Source organism: Pollachius pollachius (genome assembly GCF_949987615.1).
Source record: "Pollachius pollachius genome assembly, chromosome: 3".
In the NCBI taxonomy this organism is placed as follows: domain Eukaryota; kingdom Metazoa; phylum Chordata; class Actinopteri; order Gadiformes; family Gadidae; genus Pollachius; species Pollachius pollachius.
The window spans coordinates 37,794,956-37,819,198 of NC_136936.1; the positions used below are offsets into that span (position 1 = coordinate 37,794,956).

A 24,243-nucleotide genomic window follows, 5' to 3' on the forward strand; every position below is an offset into this window, starting at 1 on the left:
TACTCAGGAAGACAGCTTAACATGAGACACTCACCACACTCCCTCTCGCCGCATAGTCCAGTCTACCACATCCCTCGGTCAAGAAAATAAATATGAAGACCACGGGGCCAGGTTTTCCAAATCGGGGGAAGGAGTGAGTGAGAGACCTGGGAAGCGAAGCTCAACAGACATGAACTCAGAAACCACAACGAGGAGGTGTAGACAGGGCAAGCGACCGAGACGAAAGCTTTTCCAGGTGCAACGAAATATCCCCACTAAAGAAAACACTTGGGTCTCAATGTTTTATTAGGTTCCAAAGAAAAAATGTTACAATTTATACATTAACAACTAATATTACGGAAAGGTGTGAGTTTTTCCTTTATTTGATATATTAGTAAAAACGAGTGACCGGATAAATTGATAGAAAGAGCGAGAGAAAGTAATTACAAGAAGATAAAGAGGGTATCAGGTTAATTCTTTCGGGATGCCAACAATCTGCAACCTCCCATGAACCATGGCTCACATAAGCTAGTGTTTCCAACGCAGGGCAGTTTAAACAGCAACATAATTAATACACACGTTGAGGAACTTCAAAACAAAACCAAAAACATAAAAGGTGCAACATTTTATTCTATAAGAGTCTTCAAAAGGCATCTAACCAACAAGGCCAGTTAGACGCTTCCATTATCAACATTATCTGTTTGCCGAGCACGGTATATATATATATATAGATGGATATTAGGGATACGCCGATTTCCGCAGGAAAAATAATGTTGCTCATGAAGGACGAAAGAGAAATAAAAAGCTTGTACGGCGACAGCCTGTTTGGATTCTCACAGGGGTGTGCACAGAGACAGAATTAAAACTACACACAGACGGTGGAGGCATGGTTATCACTTAGCAGGCCATTCTCTCAGGGTGGGGGGAGAGAGGGAATAACTAAAAAACAAACTAAAACTATCCAACAGCGGTCAGAATGTTGTGCTGGAGAGACAGCATGGAAACACACGACAGACCTGGGGGGGTGGGTGCTTCTAATAGAGGGGGTAACTTGTTGAACAGTGTGGGGGGGGTCAGATTTGAACACCATGTGAACGGCGACCAGGCCACGCAGAGCCTGGCGCCGCACAGGGTCGGCCTTAGATGTATTGCGGTGCTCCGGCGCCCGGTTGAAGCAGCTTTTATCGGTACCCGGGCCCCGGCTGAGTGTAGCCACCGCCGTAGGGGGGGCGGTTGCGGGCATAGGGGTTAGCTGACCCGGGCGGAGGGGTGACATTGCTGCCCGGGGGCGGGGTGTACGCGGGCCGCGGCTGGTACCCTTGGCCGGGCTGGGCGTTGGGAGGCAGGCTGTAGTTGGCCGGCTGGGAGGCCTGGGCGGTGTAGTTTTGGGGAGGGAAGGCTCCCGGGGGGTACTGCTGAGCCCCCTGGGGCGGAGGGGGCTGCTGCTGCTGCTGCTGCTGCCCGGCCTGGAAGCCCGGGGTGGGGGCCTGGCCGGGGGCCGGGGCCTGGGAGGAGGCAGGGGGGTAGCTCTGGAACTGCTGCTGCTGCGGCTGCTGCTGCGGAGGGCCAGGCTGTGGTGCTCCGGGCTGGGTGTTGTAGCCTGCTGACAGACACACACACACACACACACACACACACACACACACACACACACAAGATAAGGTATTTTTCCTAAAGCACTGACGGAGCAGCGACACACAGCATGTCAGCCGCGGGCCGACCAGCGTCCTTACCGGCGTACTGCAGCCCATACTGCTGCTGCTGGGGAGGAGCAGCAGGCTGCTGGGGGGGGTATCCACCAGGAGCCTGGTACTGCTGATAAACCTGGCCTGCAGTTTAAAGAGAAAAACACACCGCATGAGGTCAGGGGATGAGCACTTCAAACCATACATTGAGAAACACACGCATGCTGTATATAAGGGGAGGATCGTATTGACAGAGAGAACACTAATGTCTCCTTGTGTGCCGTCCTAACAAATCAAGGCTGACGAAAACAGCTCCACACCAATCCTTTACCGTCTCATTACATTACCCACATCCCCCAAACCAAACCCATTACAAATGGATACCTTTAACAAACAACCGGAACCGATTATGTGTAAAGACGGGCCTGCATCGGTACATGTGGAGAGAGCAGCACCAGGCGGCCTGAACGACCACAGCTGCTCGCGCCATGATAAAACAGTTTGTTCCTAGAGGCCCAGCACCCAGACTCCTCACGGCCAGCTGGGGCTCTCCAAGCTAAACACCGCAGCATGCAGGTGCCACGGCGGACAGAAACCAATGTACACCAAAACACAGGCGTGCTCACGCACTCCAGCATTCCTGCGCCGTGTCGTACTGACGTGTGCTGGCGCGGCCCAACGAGTGGCTAGCCGCAGATGCTAAACAAAACGCGAGTCCACGTCGCGGGGGTAACTGCGGTCGATGCCAAGAGGCTGGCCCCCCGTGTCTGCCGAGGCTAACGTCCAGCGGTCGGGTTACCCATGACTTCACCGCTCCATGCCGCTTATGAATACACATGTAGGAAGAGTGCTGTCACTAAGAGCTCAGGACCCTGAATAGCCCGGACACTGATGGGATTGATTCATTTAAAGACGTATGGGGAGACATTTCAGCATCGTGTTATTACTTATCAATACCTCCCCTCACATTTGCCACAACGAAACGCAGACACAACTCTGGCTCGTCCATCGGGAGGAATAAATTGAGCGTCTTTGGCCGAGCTGGAAGTTCTCACAAGGGGTACGTCAACAAACCAGGGTTTGTTTTCGTTTCTTTATGAGAACACTTCGCACTGTCCAGCCTGGAACGTACAGCCCCAAAAATAAGTAAAAGAATGACACCTAAAAGATAAATAAATGAAGGCACAAAACTGTACCTGAGACAAAGGGGCCCTGCAGAGTTCAGTGGCTTTACTGTGGCAGTAAAACTGAGTGTGGCTTTCCACCCTTTGCGAGATAAAGGAGCCCTCCTCGACTCCTGGGAACTGAGAGGGAAACCCCCGGCCAGCGGGAGGAGGACCCGCGCCTTGGAGACTCCCATGTACTCGGGGTCAAAAGAGGCCTCCGTGCTTGGCCGCTGCTGCCGGGTCTAGAAGCTTGGCAACCGGCGAATATCAACAACATATCTCGTGGTGCATGAACGCCCTTCGATTACGGCTTGACAAAGGGGAAACTCTTGCTCTTGAAATAAGTCTTTCAGGAGGATCGGATTCCATGTATGCGCCCAACACAACGGCGCACCATTTATCATCCCGGGAGAAATTATTTGTGTAAGGAGACCCAACCACTCTGTGGAAGGCAACACTAGGATCTGCATTAATCCGCTGTGATCCTGGGGAAAGAGTGAATGTGGCAGCCATCTGTTAACCCGCTGACAACATCACTCACATCCTAGCCATGAGCTTTACTCTTTGTTTTTTTCCCCCGCGGGCCTATGTGTGAAATTGGACGCCCCCCTTGTTTTCTTCAGTCTGCTATCCATCACCCCGTTATGTAACTGATGGAAGGATGCACTGCTGTCAGGCGGCGTTTGGCCCGCGGTGCTCGGAGCTTGTTTAACTCCAGCAGAACCAGAGCCTCTCTGCAAAGGGGGAAGAGGGGACCGCTGGGGACCCTTTTGAGGAGAGACAGCGAGAACATGGCCTTCGAGTTAGAATAAACAATGCCGAGCATCCCTCGAGGTTATCAATCAGAGGTTTAGCGAGAGAAAACATCAGTGCCATTTGCTTTAAGAAAGTAAACGTTCTCCGTCAAAACACACCTCCTCGTGTTAGGTATACAGCTGCTCACGGGACGGTCCACGCTGCTCTCTTAGCGCAGGGTGTTCCTCTGGTCGGTGGAAAACCTGCTGCTAAGAGGCCTCAGTGACACGACTTACGAAGTGGAGTAAATAAATATACGTTTGACATCTGCTTATTGATCTTGTTAGCCGCATTCTTGAGGTTACAAGTAATCCGATTGATCTTAAGACACACACAAATACACATTTGGCATCTTCACCAAAAGTTTATGTGTCCACGGATTGACCTCGATGTCACGGATTCCCCCACGGACTATCAGAATGTGTCAGAGGGCATGTCAGAGTGGAGAGGGAACAGGGCCGTATCTCAGGAAATCCCGGTTCGGAATAACTTGTTCTGTCGGCCAAGGCAGTGTGCCGACCATCTGCTGCCTTGGAAGGCAGGGAAATAAAGAAGAAGAGGTGGGGAGGGATGGAGGGAGGTGGGGAGGGATGGGGGGTGGGGGGGGTGCGGAAGACAAATGATTGGTAGTGCTCCAAAAGGATCCGCCACGTTGTGCATGAAAACCCTGCAACGAGCCAATGCGTGAGACATTCGATTAGAAGTGAGTTTTTTTAAGATGTTGTTTTTGGACACCTTCTGGTACGATGAGGTCAGGGTGGAGCATTAGGTATGTGATGGAGCTCCAGGAACTGTTGGAGATTCAGGGACCTGCTGAAACTCCTGTTGTCATGTTTTTCCAACCAGGGGTTTGAAAGGTTGAGCTGCAAGATAAGCTCCACACTCCCAATGCCAGCTTGACCCCGGTGGTACCCCAGAAGCTTCAACTGCCAGGAAGGAAAAAGTGACCATCTCTCCAAAAGAACCTCATGGACTCTTTCCGAATGGTTGAAAACAGCTCAGACCCATCCTGAGGCCGAGCTGTTTCGGTGAGAACTGCGTTTCCCTCTAACGCGGTGTCCGTATACATGACTGCTTCCTCCCATTGGCCCCATGAAATTCAACCCCAGGCACTACAGATCTTGGCTTGCAACCATGGTCCAGCCAAACCACAGAGCTGCTGGTTGGAGAGGCGAGAGGGAGGGAGTTCGATCTGGTCATGCGAGCCAATGACGGTACTGCAGGTGCATTTAGACGTCTGCGATGTCCAACAAGTCTGCAGCTCTGGATGTTCCGAATGGATTGGAGAATTTCCAATCAAAGTTCGAAAATAATACTGCAGCCTTAAACTTTTCCTTCCAACCCTTCATTTCCCCAACTTGATTCAGCTAATCAGTGGATTATTGATTGGGGTTATTAGTGAAATCAAGTGTGCAGGAAAAGGGCATTCTCCGATGTTTCAGATGCAGCAGAAGGGCTGACCACCGTTGTGCAAACAAATGTTAAAGGCAGGGGAGTTTAGAATAATCCTCCTGAAAAGCAGCACAAATAGGTTGGATCTTTCACTCCCTTCACTGCAACACTAACTCACTCATTACTCTCTCCCTCTCTCTGGTCCCAGATGAGATAGACTTACTCAGAGGCCTTGGGTCTGGGCCTAGCATGAGATAAAAATGACACTGAAATTAAATAATGCTGCTCGGAGAAAGCACACATCTAAGAGATAGCATGGTATTCTTGATGAAGATGAATGCAGAAGTATTATTGTTGTTGTACAGTGGTGACTAAGATACGCACAGTTAGGTCTTCTTTGAGGGGAGAGGGAAAGTCTGTACTGGCTCTGTACCTATAAAGGGCGAAACAATAATCGACCCAAAGCTAGTGTTCCACACAATAGCATGTAATCACTCCAAGAGTTTAAAGAGTCACCAGAAAGATAACTTGTGGTGTGTGTGTAAGCACGTGTGAGGTTTTCTTTTTAAGAAACACTTATCTGCACGCCCCCAATAATACAAAATTCCATTTTAGCAGTGTCTGTAATTCCAGACACCAGCACATGAAAAACAGCAGATGGTTGTTTATTTTGACACCAAGTGACTAACGTGAGTGTTATTAAAGAAAATATACGGGACCAAAGGGAGCAAAAAAACAAGCCTGGGTGGTAGACCGTGACACCGGTGGTCAGAACCCACCGCAGCACAGCACTGTGGCCAGAGAGACCACAGAAATGCATTCCCTTATAAAGACTACTATGGAAAATACTAAGTTAGCCAACAGCTCCACCGACAGTTATATCATAAACAGAGCTGCCATTCGGACTGATGTTGAGAGAGAGGGAGAGAAACAGTCTCGCTCACCAGGGGGTTGGACCATACAGAGGCCCGTTTGCTCACAATTACAGAAGGGTGCGCCGAAAGCACAGCAGTCAAATCCGAATTAATCAGTAACGTATATCAATTAAAGCAGTGAAAGAGGTCCTAATGGACTCCTATTATTTACGTTTGATCTGTTCAGCCAAACCGGCTCTTCCATCATCCCTCATAATAATTAAAAAACATTCTCTAGACGACAGAATGTACTATTAATACACGGTAATGTGTTCTATTGATGTGCATCCCTGGGTCTGTACAGTGGATTCATACTCATGATTTATGCTATATAAATGTACACACCGACAACTGGCCATTAATTATGCATACCTGTCATCTATGGTATGCATGTATGTGAGCCGACAACACATGCTTGTGCCGGTGTCTACGTTGTGTGGATGCATGTGCTCCTGTCTCACCGTCCATGGCTGCAGGGGGTCCCTGTTGGACTCCTGCATACTGAGGGGTCGGCTGCTGGGGGGGAGCAGAGGAGGAGGAGGCGATGCTGTCGGGGGTTCCCGAGCGCTCCTCAGCCACTACACCAGGGGGCGCTGAAAACACATACACACACAAAAACAAAAGGCATTATGAAGACACATGGGAATATTGGCAACCAAATATGGATCGATCAAATACAAGCACAATTTTAGGCCTTGCGTTAAAGCATGGCATATTAACAAATCCACAGAACGAATGCCCGTTAACCCATTTGTAGGCTGCTGCGCGGCGCAACATTGTATCGACTAGATACAATGTTGCACAGCGCAGCAGCTGGTACAAATGGGTTAAATAATGGGTCTACACCCTTTGCCGGCATCACATGGTCATCACTGGCCCCAGGGGCGAGGCTAGCCCATTTTTAGGGGTGCTGAAGCACCCCTAAAAAGGGGCTCAGCACCCCTAAAACTTGGGAGTAAGAAATGTTATTCTAAAAATTATATTTGTTCGTCTTTGAAATTGTTAAATAATGTCCAAAACATAAAATCTTTTGAGTTAGTTGAACCAATGTTAAAATTATGAAGTTATTTTTCAATAGAAATATTTTTTGTTTTTGTGTGAAAAAAGGGTGGGTGGTGTGGCAGTGGGGCTCATTGAGTGCTCAGCACCTCTAAAGCTCTGACCCTAGAATCGCCCCTGACTGGCCCTGACTCATTACTGCAGTCATGGCATCTTTCCGTTCCTCCCATGAAATAAAAAAAGAAAACAGGAAGACCAGGTTGCGTTGCTAGGTGGGGTTACCTGGGGCCTGGTCCTCGCTCAAGCCGAAAGCAGAGATGACGTTCTTGCTGACCTCCTCCTGGATCTTCAGCGGGTCGAAGGCCGACATGCTGGCCGCGCTGACAGGCGGGGCCTGCCTCAAGGCCTGCTCTGCCGCCGGTGCCTTGCCCTCACGCCCGTCCACCATTTCTAATGGGAAGAGAAGAGGTTGAATATTGTATGAAGACAAGGAAGGAATGAAGAAGAAAGTGCAGCTCAACGATCTGAACACAGGACAACGCTATATGAGCTATCAAGACCACGCCAGCGAGAATCCATGACGAATCACTAAAAGAAGCCTGACTGTTCACCACAACATTTTTGGATCTGAATAAAAAGGAAATTAACTATGCATATGATATGGCCTGCAGGCATTTTCCTTTGATGTCCTTTCAACGATGCGTGTGTGAGGATGGAAACTCGCAATTTTATGCATCGTTGCGATTCATCCCCCCCCGTTTCAAGGTTCAAAACATAAATATTATGTGCATTCAATTCGAATAATGCCTTTTACAGCCGCAACTGACGTCAAAACCAGACACACATAACTGTCATCCTGATGGGAAATGAGAGAGAGAGGTGGAGCCTGGTGTCCTGCAGCCAAATGAATAACTACCCTAAAACCCTGGGTTGTGTGTGTGCGAACAGAACATCACTCTCCAGAGCCACAGCAAGGCTTAGAAGGGGAACCGGGGGGAAGGAGAGGTTTGAGCGCCTCAGGCGGGGTGGGAGGGGCTCTGTACCGCTGTCGGGGGCGCTGGCGGCGAGGCCGGGCTCCGTGGGGGGCTCCAGGCTGTCCAGCAGACTGTTGACTTTGTTCCGGAGCTCGATGAGTTCCCTGCGCAGGTGTTTCACCTGACTGGACTCCAGGGGTCGTGGCTGGCCGTTCACTGGAGAGAGACGCAACGTATAAGACATTAGGGAAGTTACAACATGGTTTATGTTACTCATTGGGAAAATGGGTATTTCTTTCAAGCTGAACAAGGCGCCCTTCTGTGCGCTTGACCCTTAAGAGGATATTGGACAGCTGGGTCTTAATCCCAATAACGTGAGGGGTGGGCGATCAATCAATATTAATTGCGATATAATTTTCCACGATGATATGTTCTATGGATACATTTCCGATGTACATTTAACAGCACCAATCCCTATCTCTGTTTTGCCATTCACTACGTGAATGTTCCGCTCTGCTGCGCATGCAGGTGGCTGTTTTTGTCTTCTGAGAACCTTTCTGAGGTGGTCTGACATCACGACCAAGGGCCAATGGTTGTTTGGTGCTCTGTCTGTTGGGCTTTTCGGACACTTATTGTATTACGCCATGGTGTGTGTGGATGGTCAAACTCTGTGTCTGTGATTAAGTATTCCCGTACACATCTACTATAACGTTAACGCTATGGGGTGTGTGGATGATGAAGCTGTCTGAGCAGCGATGTATTTAATGTCCACTTCCGAGTAAGGGTTAGGCTTCCCTGACCCCTTTAATATTTAATTATTTAAATATTAAAGTGGTTAATAATTTATGGCCTTACCACCATGGACACGCCCGATCTCGTCTGATCTCAGAAGCTAAGCATGGTCGGGCCTGGTTAGTACTTGGATGGGAGACCGCCTGGGAATACCAGGTGCTGTAAGTGGTGTCGGTTGGTGGCAAATAGGTGGCACTCTTCCCTCTGGCCTTAACATCCATCCTGATGCCCGAGTGCAGTGACAGGGAGACTGTGCTGTGGAAGGCGCCGTCCTTCGGAGGAGACGTAAAACCGAGGTCTTAAAAGATCCCAGGGCACTTAGCGCAAAGAGTAGGGGTTTCCCCGGTGTCCTGGCCCAACCAGGCTCATTCAATCTGGCCCCCTTATCATCCTCCTGTATAATTGGCTGACTCATTAATTCCCTCACTCTCCACCTCAAGCTGGTGAGTGGTGAGCGTTCTGGCGCAGATTGGCTGCCGTGCATCACCCAAGTGGGTGCTACACACTGGTGGTGGTAAGTGAGGTCCCCCCCTTCTCTGTAAAGCGTCTTTGAGTGTCTAGAAAAGCGCTATATAAATTCAATCCATTATTAATATAATGCTACGGTTTCTGGCGCATTTCATAAACAACATTGCTTATTATTACAATCAACAGTTACACGTCGGTACAAAAAATGTTTCATAAGGTTGGCGTGGATCGAAACCATAGGGGATAACACAACCCCCTCTTTCCTAAAACACATTCTTTCAAATCACAGTTTTGGAATTCTATCTGCTTCAGTGGGTTCACCTCTCTTAAAGCTCCTTGGAGACATAGTATAACGCCAGTGTTTGGCGCATTTCATATACAACTTCATATTGACCTCAGTTTTTTTGTATGTGAAGCAACTGAGCACTGTTAACTTTCTGTATCCTGAAGCACTGTTAAACTCAGTTTACATAAGAGCAGCCGTTTTTGTAAGAAAATAATATTGACAGAGCAGTGATGTTTGTTTCATGTATGTTTGGCAGGATGTCATTGATGTCACCTGACCCGAGTCAAACTGATTCGTCAAGTGTGGCTGTTTAAACCAGCCATCATCCACACACACTCCCAGAGTTATGTTTATTTTGAAAGTCTGACTTATATCGTAATAATTATTTTATCGACTGATATGAAACAGTATATCGTGATGGCCATATTGTCGAGCCCTACTTTCAAATATTTTTCTGAAAACCTGACAGCATTGATATTCCAAAATAACAAGCGGCAGAAATTCATATTTTTCACATGGGCTAAAAAACTAGATTTACTGGCTAACATGTAGTGTGTTGTACTCTAAGCCCTTGGGCCTGTGCACCGAGAATGGTATGTCCACACCTATAGCAGGTACCAGGATGGGGTGGATGCTGTTTAGCAGGCTCACATTTCACAACGCATGTTACAAATATGTAAATAACCGGCTATAATCAATGGTCTGACCAAACCCAACAGTAGCCCAGCTGGTAAGTCTTTAACGCCATTAAGGCTTGTGCCAGAAGGAATAGTGCAGAATGTGCTGGTGAGAAATAAACTGCTTGCCTCCATGAATGTATATACCATGTCCCGGGATGAATACACTGTTGACATTTTGTGCTCGACAAAAACACAGCATGTTCATTTCTGCAGGCCACCGACGCACACAAAAGCTGCTTTGCCTGCCATCGGTTTGGTATGGATGGCTATGCATGCCAAGCGCTCTCCATATTAAAATCCAACTTTTCATCCTCAGACTGAGCCAAGGAAACTAATTAAATAAGGCAAACACAGGTCCCCCCCCACACCAAACACAATACAATGGACGCCGGAGGTCATGGGAAGGAAAGCAGCGGCTTATGCAAGCTATGAATGACAGTTTAATAAACCATAGCTGCAACCACCAGGCCTGGCAAAGTGGTTTGATGTGCAGCACAATTCCTCGGCCCCCGAATGGAGCTAAAGTTACAAGCACGAAAGCAAGTGGTTCTGCAGCAAATGGTATCAACGATGAACCCTGCTCCCATTTCCAATGAGGTTGGAAATGAAGCAGGGTTCAACAGTGTCCTATTGGTCTCCACTTGGAGAATGCCAAGTCTCTGTGTGTGGGTGTTTGATACAAACCAGAGACGGAGGGGTTTGAAGGGACACTATCGAGACAGTGGCGGCTGGAACACTCATAATACCCATATAACAACTTTCATTCTCTGAACACCAGGGAATGTCATTTTCCATGCGAGGTCGCTGCGTATGCTGGAGCTTCATGGACTTTTAACAACTGGGATGAAATCCTTCCCCTCTTGTGTTACTTTATAGATTTATCATGACAAGCATAGGACATTACTTTAGAGTGCCTTTAATATATGCATGCATTATGCATGCATGTCTTTCTGTGGGCTATTTAAAAAACTAATTGGAAGGATTTGGGTTGAGTTTATGCAAACAGGTAAAACTAGCACAAACGTTTAGCTGAACACATCTATTTGCATCTAACAAATGCAAACAAGCAATACAGAAATATATCAGGCCTGCAGCTTCTGGCAGAATTGGAGAAACCAGAGACCTGGATTGGACACAATCTATGGTCTGGTGCAGGACTAGACTGCCATCCAGTGCCCACTTGTAGTAAGTACCACAACATAAATGTGAAGTGATTTTTTGTAGTTAAATTGGAATAAATAGAATAAATACTGTATCAATATCATCTCAAGCCAAAGGAAAATAAGTAGAAATCCATGTGATTGATTTTACATTGTGGATGAACACTCGGTGGGTCCCGTTCAGGATGGGAGACACTCAGTGTGATGACGGCGTCTTACCAAACAAAGTGAGCTTGAGTATTCTACTGCACTGGATGGCAAAGGAGAGGTCTGAGCTGTCGAAGATCGTGATGAGGTCATCATCTATTGAGGAGTCGGAAGAGAAGAGATGATGGTTAAGTAAAACGCCTCACATTACACATCTTTTTCAGCCAATATCCTTTTCGTCCACGGACACTCAGCCCTCTCGATCCAGCCAGAGACATACCCTCGTCCTTGTACTTGATGGCCACCTCGTCGCTGCTCTGCAGCTTCCCCCGGAACACGCGCTGCATCATCAGCACGAGCTCATCGTAGGTGATGTCCTCATTATGGATGGGGATGCGTCTGATGTCATCGCCCAACTGGGCTTTGATGATCAGCTTCCCACTTAGATCCAGCTGGCCGTTCATGGTGCCGTCTGCCCTCTTCTGCTCCCACCTCTGCAGCCGCCACACAAAGAGATGTTGCTTATTAACGAGGCGGTGGACAACAAGGTCATTTTTTAACTTGTGGTATTGGAATGTTTTATTGACATTCCAATATCGCAAGTAGGTTTTGTGCGCATGTTGACAGTAGTTTGTCTTGGTGGGGGTGATCGCTGAGGGATTTGACCCAGCATATTCAAGATGGTTGTTTGAATGAAGCCATGTTCTCATGACACCATTATGAACTAGAATATTCTGAGTTCCAGACATTTTCTATAGCAATTGAGGGAAGTAATCCCTGGATTTAATCTAGTGCAATCTGCCTTGTTGGGATAGTAATCCTAGCCATTCTAATAAAAAGCTTTTTGTTTTCTAGTGTCTAATATCATAAAATGGAATACTAAAATATATTAGAGCTATATTAGAATTATTTAATAGGTCGTCTAATCTTAAACGATGTACACACCTAGTTCTTAATCTTTACTGCAATAGAAAGTAATTGAGAGTCGTTTGTTAATATTTTAGGTATCCTGTATGCTAATATTCCTACAACAATGCCAACAAATACATTGACATTAAATATACGAACTCGTGTTGAGATTCAGGTGGCCAATAGTGTAGACCTGTATTTAGGAAGTTAAGGGGATTAAAGATATTCATAAAATTGTTGTTGACAAAGTCAAGCAGTAGTAATCGCCATGTTAGTATGTTTGTTAAGCAGGATCTCTTAATTACCTGCTCCGCAGGAGAAAAATCAGAAGGGCTAGCCCACTTAAATGTACCAATACTATTACGAGTTCCATACGAAGGACAACTAGTACGTGTATAGGAAGGAACACGCCTTGATGACCAAAATATTTGGCCCTTAAACATGTGTACGCAATGGAAATAGGATTAATAATAACATTGGTTTTAAATACCGATTTGAAAGTGAAATGAGCTACTACCACTTTTTAAATGTTCGTGCGACTGTTGTAAGCTACGATACAGCTGTATCTTTATACAGACTTTGACCCGAAAAACGTACGATGATAAGACGTAAACAACATGATTTTAATTGACCTTTGTAAACGTACTAACGTGATCTTATCAGCGACTACGAACGTACTGATACACTATAACTTAAACGTCTTTTCACTATTTCAAACATTATCCACCTGACAACTCTGTAAATAAATCCCAATATAATAAATTCATTAACCCTCACCCTTTAATTAACTCTGCATAACGTTGACACACCTTACGGAAATAAAGAATAGTTGATATTTATTTCCAGATTAACTCCAGTGCCTTTTGACAGACAAGTAATTGGCCTGATGCTAGGGATTGTGTGGCTGCACTTAACATGTTAGCCTACTTGCAGCAACAGCTGGAAGACAGCACGGAATACTGGCAACATGTTTGTTGTTAGTCAACCTGTCAGTTTCTACTAAAGACACGACACATCAACACACAACTCAAGCAACACGCAACATCATCTCATCTGAACGCAGCGAAGAATGGCTAGTTTCAAGAAGCTAACAGGAGCTAGGCCAAGGTAGCATCTCAGCTCTACGACCAATAACGACCACAAGAACCGCAGTACCCAAAAGCAGACCGACCAGACTTTTCACTATCCCATAAATGATGACGGTCATCTGCTAAACAAGACCAAAGGATATCACTTTGAGTGGTATTCTGAATAAACCGGCCGGTATGAATGGCTCCACTCTTTAGCTCATATCCTTAACGTCGATTGAAGGAATGATGCCAGTAAAAAGGGATAAGGTAGTAGAATGAAATGACCTAGGGGATTAATGTCAATAGAACAAATTACGTAAGTAGCAATTGAGTCCGGACACCTGTTTGGGCGAACTGCTGTGGGTTGACTGCGTACCTAGCACAGAGCTATGTAGCTAGCTAACTCTTATTCAGATAGGCTCCTATGATCAGTAACGTTTATATAATACAATAACTTGATATAATTAAAAGTACATTTATGTAAACTGTATGACAAACCTGAATCAGAAGACTTGACCACGCTGTTCTGGACAGGTTTTGCTGACACTATGAGTATCGAAATTTGTAAGCTTAGCTAACAGAAGCTGATTGTGAGCACCAGGAAGTAACGCGACTGTCAACGTCCAACATTACGTGGCATACGCCCATGCACATGCGCAGTTCCGATAATATAATCACGACTCATAAGGGCAACACCCAATTTGAATACAGTCAGGTTCGATTTTTGGGGGTTTTAGGTTGTGAGTGCATCACTAACCCTTACAGTGATCATGACAGTGTCCAAATACGAGAATGAAAGTTGACCTATGCACCCTTGCACGCTTTACATTTATAACAAAAATATAGAATATTGCAGAAAGGGACAGAGACAGAAACGAGAAATACAGGCAATTGCTGTTATTTATACTTTATTTTAGAATGGTAAAAATGTATCGGGGAAAATCCAGCATATTGTACGTCATGGAAAGAAGAAAAACTCCAGGAGGTCTCTGTAACAGCTATAGGCAAGTAATACGTCCTACATTTAGCCTTGTTTTCATTATTGTAAATATGAATAAGCTTGAGTATATTACAAGACAAATACTACTCCTTGGCTTAGACTATCCTAATGTATAGAAGTCAGTAGGCCTACAAGTGGATCTATTTGTTACAGTTGATATTTTGTGTTTGGACGTGTTGTACATTGACTTGATCAAAAATGTAGTTTCGAGGCATCACCTAAATTTGAAAATGTAATTGACATAGCCATAAAGAGTATTTTCAAGTATTTCTTGTAAACTGTTTCAATGCAGATTCCAGGCCTACAACTCTAAACCTTCTGGGTTTTATAAAAACAAAGACGAAACATGAATGCATATAGTTTTCTTTTTCTCAAAATAAACAAAATCACCTAAAATAAATACAGCAATTCCACCTTCAACCCCCTTTATTTCTTCTTCTTCTCCTGAGTGTCGTCAAACCACGAGTCCAACAGCCTCTTGCTGTAGTAGATCTGCCAAGCGTGCACCTGCACCGCCACCAGCATCACCAGGTACATGATGGTGACCGCCGAGTAGCCAAAAATGAAGCGGTACGCCTTGCCGTGCCGGTACAGCAGCTGGGCCACGGGGAACATCTCCATGCTGCCGTAAATGAGCGGCGCCACCGAGAACAGGCCCGAGCTGATCATGGAGATGACCAGGTAGCTGATGTTGTTCTTGGGCAGGGAGATGCTGCTGGTGGCCAGCGGCAGCATGCTGAGGAGGTAGGGGTACTGCCACTGGAAGGGCATCGACACCGTGGCATGGGAGACCAGGTCCAGGTGGCTGACGGCGACCTGGGCCGCCACCAGGAGCCAGGTGGCCAGGTGAACAAAGTTCAACTTGCGGATTTCAGACTTTAGTGGCGAGCTGGGCAGTACACAAAGAGACATGATGCGGTTAGGAGGTGTTTAGGGGGAGCATCAAGGTAGAAAATCAGCAGAAACTATTTTCACCCTATATATAGAAGGGAGGGGTTAACAACAGATTAGAAGTGTACCTCATCTGGTAATGTGAGTGTGCTGAAGGCCTTGCCCTGGTTGGTTTGAAGTCACTTTTATTCGTACCAGCCGCCTTGAAACCTCCACGGGACGTCATGTTGAGTGTTATTTACTAAAACTCAGCCCAATCCTGTTTAAACAATCAAATATGATTAAATATGATAAGTGAGATACAATAATGTTCAGGAAGGGAGGGCTTGGAAAAAGGGACATTAAATTGAATGCTGTTGGAAACAAAGGGATGTGCTTTACTCAACAAGCCTACAAATAAGACCAACATTTAAACCAAACGCCACACACACATATTCACAGAGATAGATAGATCATTCAATCGGACAGTTCTGTGAATTAATCATCTGTTCGACTTGTAAAACGATATTTATCGCCAGCCGCTCTGCGTGTGGTTAGTTGGAAATGTTAAACGAGCGCTCGCAAACCGAAACGCTTGTTTACGTTTGCCTTCGTTGACGATCATTCATAAATACTGACAATTCGATATTCGTTGTTATCACGAGGTTGCTTACCGTTTTGGAATTTCTTCTAGCAAAAAAAAGAAAAAAAGATCGCACCTTGACACAAACCTCGCACAAATAGGAAGAGCGGATGAGTGACCGTCTGATTAATCTATGCGCATGCGTAAAGCCCGAGCCTATCATCATAGGACAGCGACACAGAAGCAGCATCAGCATCTTTCCTGGGCAGATGGCGGGGTGGGGTCACTTCACTTCTGCTGTGTTTGTAAAGAATAAATATTAATGTAAACTGCTCATTATAAAGAAGGATGCAAACGTTTTTTATTTTATTATTATTTTGTGATATGTGTTCGCCTACAAATAAAGAAGTGAATTACAAAGTATTTATATTACATATTTTATTAAGAAAAACAACATACACAATTTCAAATGCAAAATCGATGTTTCTTTGGTTACACTAAACATTTTAGCACCTTGATTCAAAAGTTTATATAGCATGTAACATTTTCTAGAATAATTATTTCTGATGTAATCTTCACTACAGGACGTAGGAGTTGGATATTTGTTATTCTTGTGATTTCCAATTACAAATTACCAAAATAAACTGATCTGAGTTTGGAAATTGGGTAGTGTAGTGAAATATGTCTTTCTGAACGAAACAAGTAACAAGCTGAACGTTTTTAAACCGTCAGTCTTGGCATGAGCTATTTAAATTATTTATAAGACTACAGGGACAAGCTAATGCACTGTTTTCTAATGTGATGTTTTCTTCTGACCATAGTGGTTTGTACATTAAGTGTGATTGCTGTATAAAGATGTATTTTATTCTTTGTTGAAGGATAGGTGTAGCAACAAATTATGTCTTAAATTAATTTCAAGCTAAATGTTCTTTTGGTTTAACTTTTAACATTCTTGCATGCATAACTATTTAGCATTTCGTATTTAATCATATCAAAAATTCTTGACCCATGTGGTTTTGAATATTTTGCCTTTCCTCTTACTCTTATATTAAAATGAAAAAATAAGTACAGCATCATTTTGGAGTCCAAGGAGTACGTATTTGTACTTCAAAGTAAAACTCTTCTGTCTCGGGATTTAGTCATTTGGAAACACTTAATTTAGAATGTTATGTGAATGCTGTTAACCTTTTCCATCATTCCAGTAAACATTATCACCTGTACAAACTTGCACCTTACACTTCTCTTACATAACTTCTTAATGTCTGCGTTAGAAAATAACCGATCACAATTCAGGCTTTCAGAGTAGAAAAAATAACCTATCCAGGTACACAAGCTAAACATAGCATGCGTAATCTCTGTTTGACAGGAAATACATGTCAAACTTTCCGCATACATTCTTTGCCACACAGGGAAGCTGCCAGCTTAAGTATAAAGTGATCCATACTTGGTGAGTGATGAAAAATTGAGGCAACAGTATGACACTGTTGCAACAACCATACTGCACATGTTTAGCCCCCTCCTCTCTCACTCTCCAAGTACAGCCCACCTACCCACACACACACACACACACACACAAATACACACACACACACACACACAAATACACGCATGTATGCTTGCGCGCACACACACACACACACACACACACACAGGATTTGAAGGTTCACATACATTGTGTAGAGCACAATTTCACGTGAACATTTTGCAAGGTTACACATTCAATTTGTTTATTTATGTCTGTAAATATGAAAATCATTGAACTGTTCAACACACTCATTCATACTCATACCTTTCTGTTCTTTCTACAAGTCTTTAATCTCTGTCAACCACCCACTACAGATTGTTGACGTTTGAAATGTCTATTCACTGAATTGTATTTCAGAATTAGGGCTTACTCTGTGTCATCCTGTTATAACCCTTCCTATTTTGACCGAACATTATTATTATTATACAAAAAACGAATACGTGTTGTTTTCATTTTTACATTGGGTACAATAAATACCCTGAGAAGGACGAGTGGACGTACTGGCCAGCATAAAGTCCTGCGGCCTGATCGGAGGGCATCTGAATGTACACAGTGTCCCCCGGTTGTAGAGGGAGCACTGCGCTGCCCGACGCTTGGTCCAGGTAACCCTTCTTGTATTCATCGTATGTGTACATCACAGGCTCATTGTTCCTCATCAACGCCACCCATATGTTGGCCCCTTTGCAGTGAATGTGGTAAGCAAAGTAGTAAATGCCGGGCATGTCACATGTGAACAAACCTGTCTGAGGGTTATAGTTTTGGCGGCCATTATACAACAGCTTGTCAAAGATAATGGGGGCACCCACTGGGGGGAAGGGTGTCGTGACTAAAGCTGTAAACGCTGGCATTTCCAAGCCACTGGCCCCCAATACCTCTGCCCCGTTTGCCCCAAACTTCCCCTTCGTTCCGTAACCACCAGCCTTGACCCCATCGATTTCAGGGCCCATCCCCGGGAGGACTCCCATCAAATCCGGATTCAGGTCAGCGGCTCCAGGTGGGCCCGGAGGTCCGGGGGAACCAGGCTCACCTGGTTTTCCTGGCGGTCCTGAAGTACCGTCCTTCCCTGGGGGTCCCATTGGGCCAGTGACACCTGGAGTCCCCACCCCTGCAATGCCAGGCCCACCAGGAGCACCACTGTCTCCTTTTGGACCAAGAGGACCAGGTGGTCCGATAGGTCCTGCTGCACCATCCAGCCCTGGAATTCCTTTTGGACCTTGGGGCCCGAGTTCACCAGGAGCCGCGCCTTGTCCCTTTGGACCTGGTAGTCCTGTTGAACCAGGGGACCCAGGTAAACCTTTGTGCCCATTTTCTCCTTTTGGCCCAATGGTTCCTGGTGGACCTCTTGGTCCTGGCTCACCAAGCTCTGCCGGTAGACCATCCTTTCCAGGAAGTCCTTGCAGGCCAGGATCTCCCTTGACTCCATCAACCCCCTTAGGTCCCCCTACTCCTTGGTCTCCTTTAGGACCAGGGGCTCCACCACTGCCTGGCAGTCCAATAATACCTGGGGAACCCGGCTGCCCATTTGGCCCAGGAGGTCCAAGCATACCAGGCAGACCACCATGACCTTTATCTCCAGCAGGTCCTGGACCTCCCGGTTGACCACCCATGCCCTTATCACCCTTGGGTCCTTGGAATCCTGGTTTTCCAAAACCAGGTAGTCCTGGCTTCCCAGGAAGACCCGGGGGTCCTGGATGACCTTTCATTCCTAGTGGTCCTGGCTGTCCAGGCAGGCCATTCTGGCCTGGTCTCCCATGACCAGGTAGACCTGGTGGCCCGGGCTCCCCTCCCGTTCCGGATGGTCCAGGATGTCCTTTTGGGCCCAGAGGTCCAGGCTTCCCTGGTGGTCCATGTTGCCCTGGCTGTCCGTTTGCACCTGGCTTCCCTATGCCAGGTAGACCACCTGCGCCAGGGGGCCCTCGGGGTCCAGGGAGACCCTTGTGTCCTGGTTGTCCCGGCGCACCCATCCCTTTGTCCCCTTTGGGTCCCGGTAATCCCGGCAGGCCTGGCTGGCCTTTGTGCCCAGGATCGCCTTTGGTGCCTGGCTGGCCCGGAAGACCCTGACCTCCTGCCTTTCCTATTCCAGGCAGCCCTGGTGGTCCAGGAGATCCTTGAGGCCCTGGCTGTCCAATGGGGCCTTCGCTGCCGCTGGGACCCATTTCTCCTTGTGGCCCCTGCTCACCATTTCCACATGGCTTGCCCGGCAGTCCTGGCATACCTGGCTTGCCCGCCCCAGGTGTCCCTGGTGGACCTAGAGGGCCTGGTATTCCAGCAGGCCCTGGCTGTCCGTTTCCAGGAGGTCCAGGAGGTCCCATGGGTCCCTCTGGTCCGGGGGCCCCGGCTAGACCTGGCTCACCTTGGGGCATTCCTTCAGCACCACTGGGGACTGTCTGACCTGTGGGCAGTGGGCACATGATTTACCCATGATTACCCCTTAACACAACCAGTAAAATTGCTGCATGTATGTATGTATGTATGTATGTATGTATGTATGTATGTATGTATGTATGTATGTATGTATGTATGTATGCATGTATGTATGTATGTATGTATGTATGTATGTATGTATGCATGTATGTATGCATGTATGTATGTATGCATGTATGATTGTAGATTGTATGTATGCATGTATGATTGTATGTATGTGCTTGTATGTATGTATGTATGTATGTATGTATGCATGTATGTATGTATGTATGTATGTATGTATGTATGTATGTATGTATGTATGTATGTATGTATGTATGCATGTATGTATGTATGCATGTATTGTTGTGCTCATTCTATGGTTGTCTGCTGATAGTTGACCCTTACCTTTGTCCTGCCTGCCGTTGTAGCCGCCCCCTTTATGGGCGTTCTCATTCCCCATGTGCATGGGCATCTGGGGGATCTCCTTCCTGTAGTGGGGGTACTGCATGTAGGGCATCTCTTTACCGTGGAACTGTGGCAGGGGGAATCCCTCCTTACCAATGCCCATGTGCTGGACGTGCTGCATGGGCTGGTGGTGCTGTGGGTGTTGCTTGTGTCCGTAGTACGCCCCACAGTGGACAACCCTGAGTCCTACAAGCTGGAGCGCCACCAGGAAGAGGGGGGCAGGGAGGGGAGGCATGGCTGGGGCCTGCAGGGGAAGCAGAAGAGGGAAACTATAATAAACACTAATGAATACTGTAGTGTAGTGGCTGTGTAGGGTTGGGTGTGTGTGTGTGTGTGTGTGTGTGTGTGCGTGTGTGTGTGTGTTTGGGTGTGGTTGTGTGTATGTGTGAGAGAATGTGTGTGTGTGTGTGTGTGTGTGTGTGTGTGTGTGTGTGTGTGTGTTTGTGTGTGTGTGTGTGTTAACAAAACATATGCCATTCTTTGTTGGTGTCATTAGTATATTTCAACAAATTTAAACATCATCATCATTACACAGTAGTCGTCATTTCCCATCAAGTCAGTTTATTTAACAGTCCTTAATTAGTCTCAACGGGCCCACATGATAACCCAAGGGGAATCTTAATTCCCCTTGTAATGAGGAAACAACTTACTTTTTTAGGTTTTAAGATGATAGAATGAATTGTAATTTAACCTCTATTTATTCAGATATAGAATTTGGGTAACAGGCAAAAAGTGTGCTTCCTTACAGTGGCCAGCGGTCAAGTAGGATTGTGTGATAACATCACCAATAATAACATCTGTAGGAACTGATCAATTAATCAATAATTAATTAATCAATCATGATGTTCACAATTTCTTATTCTTATTGCTTATTCACAGAGACCTCTTTCTTTATATTGGAATTGGATTCTTCACATTTGCCCATTTTTATATAAATTAATAATAATAATTCACAACAGGGTAAGAGGACTTGAGGAGTGTCTCCAAGGGTCTGCTGTGTTATTTTTTAGACAGAGCGTCAGTGTTGTCCAGATACCAGTCATAGTGGGGTATGAACGGCACATTCCTGAGAGGGAAGAACGTGTGGTTCAAGCGTCTAAACTAATAGGAAAACAGCTATTTACCAGAAGATGGCGTGACACTTACTGTCTGCAAAGCCATTTTTCTTAATCCTTATCCTTTGGCGTCAACTCGACATGGCTGGCTGATTCAAGCCATTTATTTGAGAAACAAAACATGTTCCACACCGGAAAAACTGAGTGTATTCATTTTTTACTTTTGACAATTCATTGATTTGGAAAAGAAAGTGAAATCTCTGCCATCACTTTTTCATTTATTATATTTCCTGAAATATTCCATATACACAATAAGAAAATCAAATGTATCAATGTACCTGAGTTGATCCCAGATAGGGTCAATAAGATAACACATTATGTTGTGTTTCTTATGACAACGACTCTCGTCTCCAAACCAAACATGAATACTTATGTTTATTCAAATTGAAAGATACGATTATAAAACGGCAAGGTTATCATCAATTTGAATTTGTGAACAACAACAAGAACTAGGAGACAGCATGACTAAGCCTTATTTAGATCTTTCACCCATTTGCATGCATTTCTATTTCAATCGCTTATTTCTATCGTTTGTTGTCCCGCAATGCAATGTAACAACAATTTTATTCTTCCAAGCAGGATATTACTCTTAAAACAAGCATAGGCTTTCGGTTACAACTATAGCGAATATATAGACATTATATAGCGATTGCAGTGAAGTTATACTCTTAAATGTAACAATGGCATACTTTGTATGTAATCATGCCCTTCCATTCATCCATCCATCCATCCATTAATCCATCCATCTATCCATGTATCCATTCTTCCATTCATTCATTCATCAATCCATCCATCCATTAATCCATCAATTCATTGAATCCATCCATTCATTCTCACATTCATCCATTCATCCATTTATCCATCCATCCATCCATCCATCCATCCATCCATCCATCCATCCATCCATGGCACCATAATTCTTCATTCTAATCCCATCATGAACCCCATCCTCTGGGCCTTTCCATCATAATTACTAGGCAGGATAAGCATCCTTGTTACCATTTTGTCGGCCGGATGCTGGTTCTAACAAGGCGCTGCTACTCTCGGCCCCTTTGAGAGCCATTCTCGCCGGCACCTTTGAAAGAGGCCCATCCTCCCCGCAGCCATGAAAGGCCCGGCGTGCCGGAGACCTTTGATGAATAGGGTTAGTCTGGAGCTGTCTCTGCTCCCTACGTATGGATTCCAGCCTCAATATTCTGCTCAACCCTCGGCATAAATGTACGGGTATAAGGTTTAAAGAAAAACCTGTTGACTGAATGATAAAGTGGCTCAAGGAAGTATAGTGGAAAAAGGGGTAATTCCTTCCTTCTCAATAAGTCTGGAGCCATCCAACGTAGAGACACCAGAGAATTACAACGCTGAACAAACAAAACCTATAAACCCATGCTGCATAGACATAGACAGACCAGAGCTCCCCATCCGACCGAAAGCAACCTTAAAGAATAGCCGATTCATCAGAAGCCCTCCTACGTTTCAAACATTTCTGATTCATACTATCCTACTCCTAAGAACATCTGTTTTCAGACAAAAGAAGCAAACATTATGCTGAATTTCACTGCAGAGGAAACCTAAGCAGAGCATTTCAGGACAGAGGACACTTGAAGTGGCCGGGCAAGGCAACAAAGGAGTGAAAAGTGTCCAACTTTGACATTTGGCCCAGGATGTGTGACAATCAGTCACACTTTAACCAGCCAACCGCCAGAGAGTAAACACGTTCAAGAAGGCCATTTATTAAGAGCTTCAATGTGCTTACCCCGGATTGGCGAATTTGGGAAAATTGTTCACTTACTATGGTCTACGGTTAGGGATAACTTTAAACTTTCCATTCAACAAAGGAGCTGTTATTTTCAAAATGTTGTGAATATATAATTTCAATAGGATTTTATAAAATAGTTACAAAATATTGTAGGCCTATATATTATTTCCAAAATATTATAATTAAGAAGCCAACAAATCATAATTGAATAAAACTTTGTCTGTCAGTGCTTGCCTACATCATCTACAATGTAGATTAAATTGTAATACAACATTTATAAGCGTGTTTATAATTGTGTAGATTCTGAACAATTATAAAAACGCATAGAAATGTTGTATTACAATTTCTGTCTACTTCACAATTTATGTCTACTTCAGGAAGGAGGATAGAGATAAAACAACGTAGCTACTGATGCTAATATACCTTCACTGAACAGTAAAAAAACAACAGCTAATACGTTAGGAAAAACTGGTAAGTTTGTAACTCAGGACATGCTATGTCCCCTTTCTGCCTTTAGAGGGAGTATAGAGTCAGGTTTTATACAATGGTGAAACACACTATTGTTACATATGTGTTAGAAAGGTGACAGAGTATGTCTCTATGTCTTTGCATTGCATTAAATAAATTAAGAATTCTTAATGTAAATTCACTTACATTAGATTAATTGGATGCAAAGTATCTTTTTTTCTTTCTTGGCAACCAAACATATAAGCCACATGATCTCAGATGATCACATTAGGATCTAATGAACATGCTATAAAGGTGATTATCATACCATTTACACTCAATGCATTTACTGTTAACTTCACGCATGAACACACAGTCACACAGACACACACATCATACACCCCCCCCCCCCCCCCCCCCCACACACACACACATAAATAAATACACTCTTTAAATATTAATTTGTTACATCACCTGTTCTGCACGTCCCATCAAATTCAATCAGCGGCAGTGCTGATTTAACATGAATTAGCATGATTTAGCATGGTTTAGCATGCTAGCTCATGCATGAGTTCGGTGGTACATGAGGTCTGCAGTTCTAGCATCTGCTGCCAAAACCAATGCTGTGTAGCTGGTCACACTCGGCTGGGAGTCCTCCCT

At 45.2% G+C, this 24,243-nt stretch overlaps 3 protein-coding genes across 4 annotated transcripts; all 3 read right to left on the bottom strand.

The window, feature by feature from the left end:
* Positions 1 to 129: 129 nt before the first annotated feature.
* Positions 130 to 14,044, bottom strand: tfg (trafficking from ER to golgi regulator). 2 transcript variants are annotated; one of them, XM_079733646.1, is made up of 8 exons: positions 13,915 to 14,044; positions 11,718 to 11,931; positions 11,510 to 11,593; positions 7,974 to 8,120; positions 7,213 to 7,380; positions 6,393 to 6,524; positions 1,713 to 1,808; positions 130 to 1,582 (listed from the first exon to the last, which is right to left on the bottom strand). In XM_079733646.1, the coding sequence occupies exons 2-8, from the start codon at positions 11,899 to 11,901 to the stop codon at positions 1,161 to 1,163; spliced, it is 1,233 nt and encodes a 410-aa protein (XP_079589772.1). In that variant the 5' UTR covers positions 11,902 to 11,931; positions 13,915 to 14,044; the 3' UTR covers positions 130 to 1,160. The 2 variants fall into 2 exon arrangements, with proteins under 2 accessions (XP_079589772.1, XP_079589773.1); XM_079733647.1 differs by having other exon boundaries at positions 132 to 1,579.
* A 798-nt stretch (positions 14,045 to 14,842) lies between these two features.
* On the bottom strand, positions 14,843 to 15,533 carry jagn1a (jagunal homolog 1a; the record flags this gene model as incomplete). The annotated part of the gene is made up of 2 exons (XM_079732326.1): positions 14,843 to 15,305; positions 15,436 to 15,533. The coding sequence occupies 2 exons, from the start codon at positions 15,531 to 15,533 to the stop codon at positions 14,843 to 14,845; spliced, it is 561 nt and encodes a 186-aa protein (XP_079588452.1).
* A 2,316-nt stretch (positions 15,534 to 17,849) lies between these two features.
* On the bottom strand, positions 17,850 to 20,500 carry col8a1a (collagen, type VIII, alpha 1a; the record flags this gene model as incomplete). The annotated part of the gene is made up of 2 exons (XM_079731745.1): positions 17,850 to 19,786; positions 20,206 to 20,500. 2 exons carry the CDS (start codon positions 20,498 to 20,500, stop codon positions 17,850 to 17,852), a joined length of 2,232 nt encoding a protein of 743 aa, XP_079587871.1.
* Positions 20,501 to 24,243: the final 3,743 nt, after the last annotated feature.